At 38.5% G+C, this 13,846-nt stretch overlaps 1 protein-coding gene and 1 long non-coding RNA gene across 8 annotated transcripts; one reads left to right on the top strand and one right to left on the bottom strand.

Moving 5' to 3' along the window:
- The first annotated feature begins 5,374 nt into the window (after nt 1-5,374).
- Nucleotides 5,375-12,518, top strand: LOC131314997 (pyruvate kinase, cytosolic isozyme). Of its 7 annotated transcripts, none has more exons than XM_058344013.1 (5): nt 5,418-5,562; nt 5,829-5,873; nt 6,402-6,713; nt 9,622-10,083; nt 11,449-12,518. In XM_058344013.1, exons 3-5 carry the CDS (start codon nt 6,456-6,458, stop codon nt 12,259-12,261), a joined length of 1,533 nt encoding a protein of 510 aa, XP_058199996.1. In that variant the 5' UTR covers nt 5,418-5,562; nt 5,829-5,873; nt 6,402-6,455; the 3' UTR covers nt 12,262-12,518. The 7 variants fall into 7 exon arrangements, with proteins under 7 accessions (XP_058199994.1, XP_058199995.1, XP_058199996.1 ...); XM_058344014.1 differs by having other exon boundaries at nt 5,469-5,604; XM_058344017.1 differs by having other exon boundaries at nt 5,550-5,690.
- On the bottom strand, nt 8,498-8,765 carry LOC131314999 (uncharacterized). The gene is made up of 2 exons (XR_009196567.1): nt 8,615-8,765; nt 8,498-8,575 (listed from the first exon to the last, which is right to left on the bottom strand). It is a non-coding gene; the product is annotated as an uncharacterized LOC131314999 (long non-coding RNA).
- Nucleotides 12,519-13,846: the final 1,328 nt, after the last annotated feature.

Genomic DNA, 13,846 nt, shown 5'->3' with positions numbered 1-13,846 from the left:
ACATCAGCTTTTGATTATCCATTTAAGAGGTTGCTAAGCTTAACAATATTGAGGTCCACAATGATCACTTCTAGTCCATAACTAAAATAAGGGATACGCTACAATTACACTCTCTCTCCCCTTGTGTTTTCCACCATTGATCACTTTCCTCCATTACACTTTTTTTTTGGCAAAAATATATCGATTTCCTCCTTTAATTTTGGGAAAAAAATTGGTGACTTCATTCCCTAATATTATGAATTTGGAAAAAAATTCATGTACTAAAAAAAAAAAAAACAGATGTGTTCTTAAATTTGTAAAAAAATGTAAGGTTCTTTATGTACTCAACAACAGGGAGAGGAACGAAAAAAAATAAAATAAAAACGAAAAAAAAAGTGAAATACCTTAATGTGGCGACAATTGTTTTTCACCATTGATCACTTTCCTCCATTACGGTTTTTTTTGGGCAAAAATATATCGATTTTCTCTCATAATTTTGGAGAAAAAATTGGTAACTTCCTTCCCTCATATTATGAATTTGGGAAAAAAATTATGTACTAAAAAAAATAAAATAAACAGATGTGTTCTTGAATTTGTAAAAGAATGCAAGGTTCTTCATGTACTCAACCACAAGGAGAGGAACGAAAAAAAAACGGAAAAAAAAGTGAAATACCTTAATTCGGTGACAATGAGTTGAATTGTAAATGATTGAAAGATATGAGCTTCACTTTTGGAGGGGAAGAAAAAGAAAGAGTTTGTGGCCGAAGAAAATGAGATATAGAGCACGCGAAGAAAATACCATTTGAAATACGCGTGTCCATAAATTTTAGAACCAGTTAACTTATGTGGTGTGATATCCACAAATTTTGATTATTGAAAAAGGTTGCTAGTTTTGATTATCCAAAACCCAAAATTTGATTATTTCTAAGAATGTTGTTAAGTTTGATTATACCATTGTGAGCCATCTTTTATCCCAATATTGTTAATTTTAAAAATAATTTGCTTTTGATTATGCCACTGTTGATGGCCTTAAAAGAGGTTATTAATGTTGCTTGAGATGTTGCGAGAAATTAGATTTTCAGAAATTCTTCTCGTTTCAATCTAATTTCCTCCTTTTTCTGATTTGGCTGTTTTGATCTCTAGCAATGCAATCCCATGGATTTGGGAGAGTTTCCTCCGTTGTCTTTTGAACCTAAGAGTTACTTTTTCTGGTTCGATAATTATTTCAGGGGTGAGTATAGTCCGGATTGATTCGGTTTTGTAGTAAACCAAGAACCAAATTAATATCTACGGATTAGGATTTTGGAGAACCCAACCAACCCAAAAAAGTCATAGAACCAAATCAATCAAAACCATTAAAATACGGTTTGGTTTCGGTTTTAAACCACAGTTTGCTTTGAACTAAGCTATCTTCTTTAAAAAAATATTTCAAGTACTTAAAATTACGAAGATAAGCCCGTTCCAGAACACCTTCTTAAAAAATAAGTACTTATTTCACATTTTCAAACTCAAAAATAATGTAAATGAAAAATAACTTTTAAAATTTTTTTGCACCGTATTAAAGGTCTCAATGAGAACTTTCAAACAAGATCCATATTGCATATTTTTAGATTTCAATAAACTCATCGTTTTTTAGCTTGAAATTGCCTTCTTAAAAAATAAGTACTTATTTTGCGTTCCGGAATGGGGCCTTATACTTTGGTGTTCCACTTTCCAAAAAAAGAACTTTTTGAAAAAAGAAGGTAATTTCAAATTCAAATATAATGAAAATGAAAAATATTTTTTCAATTTTTTTTGGCACCGTTTAAAAGATCTTAATGAGATCTATCAAACAAAATTCATATTGGTAGAAAAATTATTTGCGTAAACACATAAATTTTGAGCTTGAAATTGCCTTCTTCTTCAAAAAGTTCCTTTTCCACAAAAGTGGAACACCCCCAAATTTGAATATAGAATAAAAAGAGGCTTTCCTGCATAGAAACTTAGGATAATTAGTTTTGGTAGTGAAGGAATTATAAGAATAGAAATTGAAATTGGTTTTTATGTACAGAAATTTAGGAATTGGGCCGTCGACGTTGACTTATCTGGTAATCCCAGGTGTTTTTTGTGTATAATAAATTAATAATCATAAGAAATTAGGAATGAGTTGTGATATATAGAAGTTTAGTCTAAATTATCTTTGGTAGGGAAGGAAAACTAAGTGTTGTGGTGAATTTAATAGGATCAATAAATTAGGAAAGTAGTAGACTAAGGCTCCTATATTTATTTGGTGAATCATAATTAAATATTATATATATATATATATATATATTTGTGTGTGTGTATTGTACGGTTCGGATCGGTTTGGACAATAACCGTGAATGTAAATCCACAAACAAAACCATATAATGCGGTTTCTAATTTTTTTAAACCAAGATCAAACCATACTACTAAAAGACCGAACCAAACCTTTCGGTTTGAATTGGTTTGGACTGGATTCACAGTTCCACGGATTTTTTGCTCACCCTAATTACTAGCCCCCAAGTGGATGTTTCTGCTCCTAGGAAGGTTAACTCTGCTCATGTGAATCCTCTACCTTCTCCGTTCCAAAATATTTGTTCGGTCTGTAAAACGAAGACTAAAAAATAATGCATTTTTTTCAAGAAAAAAAGCAAACTTTTTTAATAAAATAAAAGAACTCATCGATATCTAGTAAATTGTTGAAAAAAAATTAGATTTTTCTTACAAAATTTGTATTATTTTAACGTCTTTCATTTTGTGGACCAGACAAACAATATGTGACGGACGGAGAATTGTTTGGTTGGTCATTTTTTTAATAAGATAAGATAAGAAACTCTCCTTCCTGTTTCTGCGTAGTACAAATTTGAAGATATGGAATAAGTTCCTGACCAATGGCATATAGAGAAGACCAATGGCATACAGAGAATGACTGGTTTCCTACTTTCCTCCTTTTCTCTTTGAACACAAGTTACTGGCATATAGAGAAGACCAATGGCATACAGAGAATGACTGGTTTCCTACTTTCCTCCTTTTCTCTTTGAACACAAGTTACTCAATGGTGATTCAAGGAAGGTTCTGGAAGTTGGTCGACCTTGATTTCTTGGGGTAACGTGTTGGTGATTAAACAATGGGTAAATTACAGTTAACCCCTTCTAACTAACATCTGGAGACACTTAACTCCTTTTAACTGTAAAATTGAACACTTAACCCCCTTTAACTATTGAAATCCATTCCCATCTTACTTTCGTTAGCAATCTGTTAAGATTTGGATAGAAATTGGTACATGCAAGTCACATGCTCACTTATTTGAAGGATAAAGAAATTGTTGCCCTTTCCTCCCCTTCTATCACCACCTTTCCTCTTCTCTCTGTTCGATAAGAATAACCACCTACTGGAACCATGCCTCTCTCTCTCTCTCACACACACACACACACACACATATGGAGGACAAACAAACCAACTGGCCCTGGAGAACAAGCGTCGCAACCTGTTCAACCGTATCGATCGCCACGTCCTACGGTGGAATTGCTCGATTTGCCGACTTCATGTACGATCCTTTCAATCATGCTTTGAATTTCAACAAAGATGAGCTCCACGACGACTACCAACTGCTAGGCGAGGGGGCTCCGTTGCAGAAATCCTTTGCTAGGGTTTCGACCGCTAAAGACGGTGGCCAAGGCAAGAATCACGTGAGTGTAGATCTAGGTTAATGACGGTGAGGGTTCTCGTCGATGAAGACGATGCAACCATGGTGGTTAAGGGTGTTCCAGAAGAGGGTTTCGTGGTTAAGTCGGCGGATTTGATCTCGGCGGCGAAAAGGCGGTTATCGTCAATGGAGTTTGATAGTGATGCTGGATGAGGGAGTCGAAGATGGGTCTGGGTAAAGGGGGTGCCGTCGGTGGCGGCAGTTATGGTGGCTGGCTTGGGGAAGCAGTTTTGGTGGTGATGAGGTGAGTGAAGAGGAAGTTAGTTGGGAATCTTGGGATGGTTGTTGTGGTGGTAGTGATGGGGATATGTGGGTTTTGGAGGAGGTGGTGGGGATGGAGAACTATTTTTCTGTCAAGGGCAAAATGGTAACTATGTGCTCCTGGTTATGGAAGTCGGATGTGAATCGATTTTCAATAGTTAGAGGGAGGTAAGTGTCCAATTTATAGTTAGACGGGGTTAAGCGTCTTTAGGTGTTAGCTAAAGGGGGTTAACTGTAATTTACCCTTAAGCAATAGCAGCATCATATGACTTTGGTTACGGGTGCTGCTATTCGCAGTCCTTTATTTTCTTCCATGGCCCATTATATTTTGGTAAATGGTTGTTGAAAATCATGCATAACATTTCAGTAAATAACTGTTGAAACCAAAGATTATATTTTGGTAACTACATGTCGAAAATATGTTCAAGTTTCGGTAAACAACTGCCGAACATACATTTTCGGTAAATAGCTGTTGAAAAAAATATTATATTTCGGTAATTGGATGCTAAAAATATATCTCAATTTCGGTAACTAACTGTCGAGTATAATTGAAATTTTTTAACTGGTTATGGAAGAAAATGAAGGGCTACGAATACCAGTGCCTTTGGTTACGGATCAACTTCATACTCTTTTAATATGTGTGCAGTTTTATAATGTCTCTTTTAAATGCTAGACTCTCGCTACAATTATATTGCTAGCTCTCTTGGTAAACCCCTTTATGCTTATAGGAATGCTCGTAAATGCAAATAATTTAAGTTTTGCAAAGTTTGTGTAGAGGTGAATCTTAACTGTACTTTTCTTGATTCTTTTGATCACATTTATTTTAAAGGTGATCCTATTACCTTGGAGATGAGCTCTAAACATGTTGTTTCAATGAAATGTACATTGGAGATGAGTTCTAAACATGTTGTTTCAATGAAATGTACAGAATCGCATATAAAAGGAATTTTCAGGGGAAAAAAATGGTCTATGTTGTTTCAGGAGTTAGGAGGCCAGGCAGTACATAACATGATCACAATGACAAAATTCAACCGATCAAAGTTCAAAGGACTTACAGTTCAAAAAAAAATATAGTTCAAAGGATGGATAATCCAAAAACTTTAAATTTTGATTTACCAACATGAGAACTACTCTCTCCGTCCCGATTTGTTTGTCCATTTTCATTATTTGGGACTTCCTACAAAATTATTTATATGTTTTAATTTATAATAATTTTTATATGTAATGTAAATCTTATTTGATAGATTTCAATTAAATATAAAATATAACATTTTAAAAATTATATAAAATTATTATAAATTATAAAATATAAATAATTTTTTAAAAGATAAATATACCGACAAACAAACTGGGATAAAGTGAGTACATAGTAAAACTCAGGAGAACAAAGTGCAGTTTACAACGTAACATAATATTCCCGAGCCCACCGATAATATTCCCCCGTCTCTTTCCCCCACGTGATCCGCATGTGAAATCCGACACGACACAACTTCACCCCAACCCAGCAGCTACCGACACCCCTTCTCTCTCTCTCCCTCTCTCTCACTGACCTACCAGTGGTGTGGAGAGCAGAAAAGGCTGCGCAGGTGGACTGGTAGCAAGCACGAGGGTCAAAGGTTGGTTTGGTAGTACAACCGAGTTCTATTTTTCTCTCTGTGGTATGTGCTTGATTGCGATCCCCTTCGCCTTTTATCAGTAGAAGATCTGATTATTATTTTTTTATCGCTGCATATACATCCGAGAGGTATTTTCATTTTTCCCATTTTCCCTCACCATTAAAAACCCTAATGCGTTTTGGGTAGTTCTGCTTTTGTTTATACTGGCCGATCTTTCTACCGAACCTACTCCTCTGGTTTTCCTTATTCGCACTTTTTTTTGACAGGACTATTACTGAAAGCAATTTATATAATCTACTAAAGTAAATTAGGTGAGATCATCTATCTTATAGGTAGTTAATTCGGGTGTTAAATTTTCTAGCAAGACTCAATTTTTGTCACTTGCATATATACTGCTCATATCCCATCAATCAATCGGCCCTTGGGTATTTGTCTACATGTATGTATTTGTGCATGTGTTTGTATTCTTGATACCCAGTCCTTCCTTTCATTCTGCAGTTTCTAATGTTCTATTGTTTGCTTTTCTTCCCCATCCTTTGTTGATGGCTGCTGAGAAAGATTACTAATTGATGAATAGGGGAATCTATTTTGTATTTTTTTGGGCTGTGTTTGGATATTCGTTTTGTAGATGGATTGCTGACAGGAAAATCAGAGATAAAAATTTTTCAAGCTTGGATTTCCTTTCCCCTTTTACTCTTTCCACCATAAGTTCCTTGAAAGAAATCCAAAATTCAGATACAGCAAGATATTATTTTGCCCCATTTTACATAAAGCTCACAGACCTTTGCAAAACTGTGTAAACTATAAAGGTATTGATACGTGTATGATGGCTTCTGTAGGTGAGGTGTATTGAACTTGTTTGTGCAACTGAAAGCAAGAGTTTGTTCTTGGAAATGGCAAACATAGACATCGAGGGAATCTTGAAGGAACTGCCGAATGATGGCCGTATACCAAAGACGAAGATCGTTTGTACCCTTGGACCAGCTTCTCGAAGCGTGCCAATGATCGAGAAGCTTCTGAGGGCGGGTATGAATGTTGCCAGATTCAACTTCTCCCATGGTACTCATGAATACCACCAGGAGACCTTGAACAATCTTAGGATTGCCATGCACAACACCGGCATCTTGTGTGCTGTCATGCTTGATACCAAGGTGGGTTTCTTGTATTGTGCTATCTTCTGCTTAATTCTTGGTTATATTTGGCACCTCGTGCAGGGTTCTTAGGACTGCAGTTTTTTTTTTTTTCCCCTTTTCTTCCAATAACCCTTACTTGTTTAGGGGTTGGGGGCATGTGACTTGCGAGTGCAAATTAGCTGGCCTTTTAATTTCTCAACATCAATTTCGAAATTTATTTTCAGAAAATGCCACTGTGTAAAGTCATTTTCAAGTCTAGAGTTGTTTGCTGATATTGATATAGTGGATATTTTCTACTACGGTAATTCCCATTACATCGACTGAGGATTAGGAGTGACATTTTTTAGCTACTATGCTGATCACAAGAAAAGTACTAGATTTTTGGGCTACCATTTTGGTAAATGTTCAGTTATTGCCAATGGGTTACAGAATGTAGCATTTTCTTCGGATCTTAATCAATTATGCTTGTAGGCTTGTAGTACAATATGAGATGATGAGTAGCTCTTGGTCTGATCAGAAATTCACTACTTGCTGGCTCTGAATCTCCTTCGGCCATAAGGCTGTTGATATGGATTTTAACTGTCACTGCTGCACTTGGTTCCATGAGCTAAAGTAATACTGTCTTGAGGTGTGTATTTAGTTCAGTCAATGCATCTTGTCAAGCACTGGGACCTTTTTTCGTCATTTCATATTTAGGGAAAATTTACAATTGGCGGTAGTTTCCGAGGTGATACTCCCAAATACCCAGGAAAAGAAAATGCCCAAGCCTCCAAGAATCTCTCCGAAATACTGTAGCCTCCAAAAAGGCTAAGAGAAAAGAAAAAATGCAGTGCAGAAGATCTTTGCTGACTTAACCTTTTGAACCATCAGCAAACCCCTTCTCCTCTACCTTTTTCAGTCAACTGTAAACCATTTCATTCTATGGTCATGAAGGCTTGCTTCTCTTCGAAGGTATTCAAACCAATTGGAACAAGGTGAAACATGAAACCTACCTTTGTCACCCGACTATAGCATATAATTTCTTCCCCAGTGTTTTGGAGGCTGAGAAAAATCTATGCTGCCGTCAACTTCTGAACTACCAGCTACACTACTTCCCTCATCCAACACCATTTCTTTCAGGACCAGAGCTGATCAAGGCTGGAACACCAAACCTTTCAACCTTCTCAATGTCGAAAACATGATCTCCATATCTGATTACCTTTGTAAAATGCTACGCAATCTTGTTCATCAACAATGGTTGCTGTGATCCCCTACATATAACTTCTCCCCTGCTATAGCTGAATTCTCTTTTGACACTTATATTTCAGTTGGAATGGACAACCAATCATGACATATCAGAAGACCTGCCTGTGATCCTTGTTGCTGCCAGAACACAGAACTCTGCTTCTCCTCTGTATTACTTTAATGACATATCAGAGATCTCATGCCCCCTTACTCAGACATCCTTTAATGTATTACCAATGTTCTAAAAATCGCTAGGCGCTAGTCAGGCAAAAAAGGGGCACCTAGCTCCTAGGCGGGGACTAGGCGCCTGACTAGTCGGCTGCCTAATTTAGGCATTGGACCACCGCCTAGCGCCTAGGCGGGGACTAATTGATCTAGGCAGCCAACTTTTGTAACACTGTGTATTAATCCTCTTCCCTTGGCCCTTTTCTGGACTATCGTAAATGGCTCATTTTAAGTCGTTCCCTTTGTTCTGACTCCTGTCGAGGTAAAAGTTGTCTGGTTGTATCCTGTTTGTTACCACTTGATGTGCTTTAAGGATAGGTCTTTAAAGACCTTTAAGACCGTGGAGCCAATTTCTGGGTTCTTGGAATGGGCCTTCTAAGAGACCTTAAACTCTGTTGCCCTTTTTGAGCATGAACCCAACTCGTAAACTTCTGCCAAAAAAAACCCGAGCATGAACCCAACTCGTAAACTTATGCATAAAAGAACCCTCTAAAACCTTTGTCCCTTCACCCTCCTTTGCCCACGATACACAGTTGATCTCACCACCATGCTCACAAGATCTTATAAGTGGCGTTTTAAGTAGGTCTTCTGAAACCTTGTGAGCTTTCACATCCCCAACTTGGCCCTTTGCGGATGTGAACCTGTTTATTAGTATTGAATGGAAACATATTAGACCCCTTTTCTTGGTCCTTTATCCGGACCATATACATCATTGTGATACTTATACAACCTCTTAGGTAAAGATTCTGGAGAGCTCTCATACCTATACGACTCTGTAATTCATCTCAAAGACATGTGTAACGTCAAAACTTACAAGTTCACTCCTATTTACAAGATCTCTTGTATAGTTTGCAAACTGGTTCTCTCTGAGTTTATTCACGTTCACGTCTCAATGTCTCGTGTTCTTCACATCGGGCTTCATTGCAAAAAAAAAAATGCTAAGCTAGTAAGCCCTGTGAGTAGTTTACCCCTTGGAACAATCTTCATTTCATGGATAACACCTTCTTCGAAAGCATACGTTGTTACGTACGAAACTGTACCATATATCTTTGTCAAAACTGGAAGAATGTAACTAGCTCCAAGATCTGAACATTTAACAGGCTTCTTAAAGCTGAACATATAACAAGTGAAATGACGTTTTGAGTTAATGCGACCCCCACCTACACCCACAGATACAGTGACAACAACAGTAAACAAGTCACAAATTAACAGTGAAATTTGTCTGATCAAGGAAGATTTCTGGCTAAATGGCATGTATGATTTTATGTTTCCAATTTTTCTGTCTTCTGCTTGCTAGTATAATGCTGATTCTTACATGGACATGTTTTGTTATGCATACTTAATGGTAACTTGTTACTTTTATGTACTGAACTGATATCATCATGTCTTCTTACCTCTTATAAGTCCTCGTGTAGTGTACTCATGAGTTTCATTTACTGCGTGCTTGGTCGTGTTATCTGTTTTCCTGTTATTGCAGGGACCTGAGATTCGAACTGGTTTCCTAAAGGATGAAAAGCCTATACAACTCAGGGAAGGTGAGGAAATCACTGTTAGCACTGATTACAGCATAAAGGGGGATGCGAAGACGATCTCCATGAGCTACCAAAAACTGGCCGTTGACTTGAAACCTGGGAATGTCATCTTGTGTGCGGATGGCACTATAACTCTCACTGTCTTGTCATGTGATCCAGCTAATGGAATAGTGAGATGTCGTTGTGAGAACACTGCAGTCCTGGGTGAGAGGAAGAATGTCAATCTTCCTGGTATTGTGGTGGATCTTCCCACACTCACAGAGAAGGACAAGGAAGACATCCTACAATGGGGTGTTCCTAACAACATTGATCTGATTGCGCTCTCTTTCGTGCGCAAGGGCTCAGACCTTGTTAATGTCCGAAAGGTGCTTGGGTCCCATGCCAAGAACATACAATTAATGTCAAAGGTATGTGAACTTATCAAGTTTTTACTTGTGAATCATCTGCTTATCATAATTTTGATCCTTCCACTAGGTACTCCCCAGTCGGTTACTGTTGGGTACTGTTTGTCTTATGTAATATCAATCACCCTGCAGAAATGAAGACTCAGGCTGCAGTTTCCTGGAAAATAAAATTCTTTATTGGGTTTGAAGCGATGGCTGATACTTATTTCCTTAAAATGTGTTTAAGAAAACTTTTTGGTGTGGATAAATTATGATTTCAAATGGTTACCCGCTTTGCTAATTGGCAAATGGTATCTTCTATCTTGTCCTTCTCCTTCTATCTTATTCTCATGTTCTGATGATCAGATCACCTATTGTTTGTTCTCTCTTTGGCCCCTTCCTTCAATTTCAGTGTTCACCTTTTCAGTTTTGGAAGTCCCATTATATGTGTCCTCATTTGAAAGGTTTGTACAATAGTTATTGTAATTTGTAACCTTATGAATCCAGGAGCCAGGAGAAATCACTGTTCTAAAAATCATTAGTCGATCGGAAAAGGGGCACGTAGGCGCCTAATAGTCAACTGCCTAATCTAGGCGTTGGACCACCGCCTAGCGCCTAGGCAGGGACTAGTCGGCCTAGGTGGCTGACTTTTAGAACATTGAGGGCAATGGATAGTGAGGTCATGTACCTAGAGTCAAATATAGTTTGTAACGCACAAGGCAAGAATTTAAAACTTTAAGGTTTTTTGGGGGGCAATTATGCAATACTCATTTTGTCAAATGTGATTTGATTCTTGTACTCCACATACCTCCGCCCATGCTTGTAATTTTCCGTAAAAATTACTAAATTAAATCGTAACTAGAGGGGATATGGATTCCCAGGAAGCTTGTGCTGACCACGATAGGGTTCTTTTACAAATTTGGCATTTCAAATAATGCATCTTTAAAAAGCCAACTAGGAGCATGCTTTATACATGTTAGGTAATCCAACTAGGATACATCATAGTAATTCATATACCGTATCAGACTATCAGTATAGATGATTGATGTTTCAGTTTGTTCATGTGTTGTATTGAGAGTTGATGAATAGTTCTGTGGACGAACCTTGTGGATCGGAATTTGTGGGACAATTCTTCATGTTATTAAGTCATGCACTGATGGCATTGCTTGATATAGTATATCACAATGGGTTTAACTGAGAAAATGAAGTCCTATTAGGTCTGGTTACTAGTCGAGCATGCATGTGAACTTCTATAGTTTCCTCTTAGAGTGGTCTTAGTTCCATCAGATCTTCGTTTGTTTGAAGCCATTATAGACATCTTAATTGTTTGTTTTTTTATATGACTATTTGTTAATTTTTTGTGATTTTGACTATGGGAATCTGTTTAAGGTCGAGAACCAAGAGGGAGTCATCAACTTTGATGAGATCTTACGCGAGACGGATTCCTTCATGGTTGCTCGAGGTGATCTTGGGATGGAAATCCCTGTCGAGAAGATATTCCTGGCACAGAAGATGATGATATACAAGTGTAATCTCGTTGGAAAGCCAGTGGTAACTGCGACTCAAATGCTTGAATCCATGATCAAGTCTCCCAGGCCAACCCGTGCCGAGGCCACTGATGTAGCTAATGCTGTTCTTGACGGCACTGATTGTGTCATGCTTAGTGGGGAAAGTGCAGCTGGAGCCTATCCAGAACTTGCTGTTAAAATCATGGCTCGGATTTGCATAGAGGCAGAATCTTCACTTGATTATGGGGCCATCTTTAAAGAGAGGATAAAGTCAACTCCGCTGCCAATGAGCCCGTTGGAGAGCCTTGCTTCCTCAGCTGTCCGAACCGCTAACAAGGCTAGAGCAAAACTCATTGTCGTGTTGACTCGCGGTGGGACCACTGCAAAACTAGTTGCTAAGTATCGACCAGCTGTCCCGATCCTGTCGGTTGTAGTTCCAGTTTTGACAACGGATTCTTTTGATTGGACATGCAGTGACGAGACCCCTGCAAGGCATAGCCTCATCTACAGAGGATTGATTCCACTCCTTGCAGAAGGATCCGCGAAGGCGACTGATGCAGAATCAACAGAGGTGATATTGGAAGCTGCACTCAAGTCAGCAACAGGGAAGGGGTTGTGCCAGCCAGGTGATGCTATTGTGGCCCTTCACCGTATTGGCGCTGCCTCGGTTATTAAGATCTGTGTTGTTAAGTAATAATATGGAATGTGGAGCGTTTCTGGATTTTCTGGCTTCAGGAGGGTGCGGCAACAACTTAGGTGGACCTCCTTTTTGCTTTGTGTTCCTTTGTCATTACTATGGTTAATCTACGAAAGTATGATAGGATTCTATTATTTTCCATTGATTGTCAGATATGTTTCAGGATCCATATGGATGGTTGCCTTAATATGACCTTTGATTTCCCTTTGCTTAGTATTAAGTTTAATATTTATCCAATCACCTGCACTCTTAAATCCCGAGCTTCCTTTGAAGTAATATATTTTATATTCATCTGTTCTATCTCTCTCTCCCTCTCCCTCCTCCACACCCCGGCCCCCCCCCCCCCCCCCCCCCCGGGATATAGTGATATCTATAACTAAGCTTCCTTTTAGGATATATTTAAGGGTTATTGTCTGTTCCTTGCATGTGCCCTAGACTCCTAGCTATGCCCAAACGGATTACATATGAATTTCTCGTGAATTTGGAACTGTAGCTTGACATATGTAATTAGACGAGGAGATGTAGTTGCTGATATTAGAATGACATGAATATCAGATTGGAATGAGGTGATGAAGCTTGTTAAAATCAAATTGCTTTTTGGGTCAAATCCAAATTGGAAACATGTATGTACTTTATCAATGATTTCAATCTATAGATGGGGGAGCATTTTGGACTTTGGAGGAATCCAAAATCATTGCTGGGCATGTTTTTATTCTCTTCGTTTCTGTGTGTGTGTGTGTTTCATGTGTGTATGGGTTTCTAGTGTGTGTACTAGAGGGGTGTGTGATACAAGTGGATGTGACTTTAGGTAAGTGTCTTACGTTGACGTATGGATGGTGGTTACTCGGTGTTCTTTTGTGGGATACAGATGGGTGTAAGTTTGGGTGGGAATTTGGGCAAGTGTCTTATGTTGAGGGTTACATAATAGGTTGGGGATATAAACAGATGTGTTACTCAATGGATGGTGGGTTACACTGTGGTTTTGTGGGATTCAGGTGTGTGCTCTTGGATAATGGTGTGTCTTAGTCTGGGGGGAATTTGGATGTGTGTCTTATTCTCGAGGGTTGCATAATGGTGAGGGCCTTTTGTGCGTCTCTTGCTGTGGGTTACTATGATGGGAATTGGATTGCCTCTTGAAGGGGTGCTATATTTGAAGAAGTTAAAAAACAGGTGTGTCATAACTCATAAGGCTATGTCATGGTATTGGTGTGGCGTGGAGATGATTATGGCATGACTTTGCTGTGTGCCATATGACCTCTGCTGTGTGTTCTTGGTTCAAGTCTTGGCTTTGTCATGCTATGGTTCTTCTGTCTGCTGCTGCTACAAATACCTTCTGCTGCTATTATATGATCATGTGCTTCAATCCATTCCAGTTTAGTCGTTGCTCGGCCAGATTGGTGCAGCTCCAGTCCAGTCCAGTCCACATGCTTCTGATCCTTGGACTTCATATCAGTCATTGTTCAAACTTGTTGTATTAGGGCCAGTTGATAGATTTGGCCAGTATCTATTTTTGTTCAGAATTTCTAGTTCTTGCTTTATTTCCTTGTTATCTTCGGTTGATACATTATCAACCTTGTATCCT

Source organism: Rhododendron vialii, chromosome 13a, assembly GCF_030253575.1.
Source record: "Rhododendron vialii isolate Sample 1 chromosome 13a, ASM3025357v1".
In the NCBI taxonomy this organism is placed as follows: Eukaryota; Viridiplantae; Streptophyta; class Magnoliopsida; order Ericales; family Ericaceae; genus Rhododendron; species Rhododendron vialii.
The sequence above is the reverse complement of the archived record's forward strand: the minus strand, read 5'-3'. Positions and strand labels throughout refer to the sequence as shown.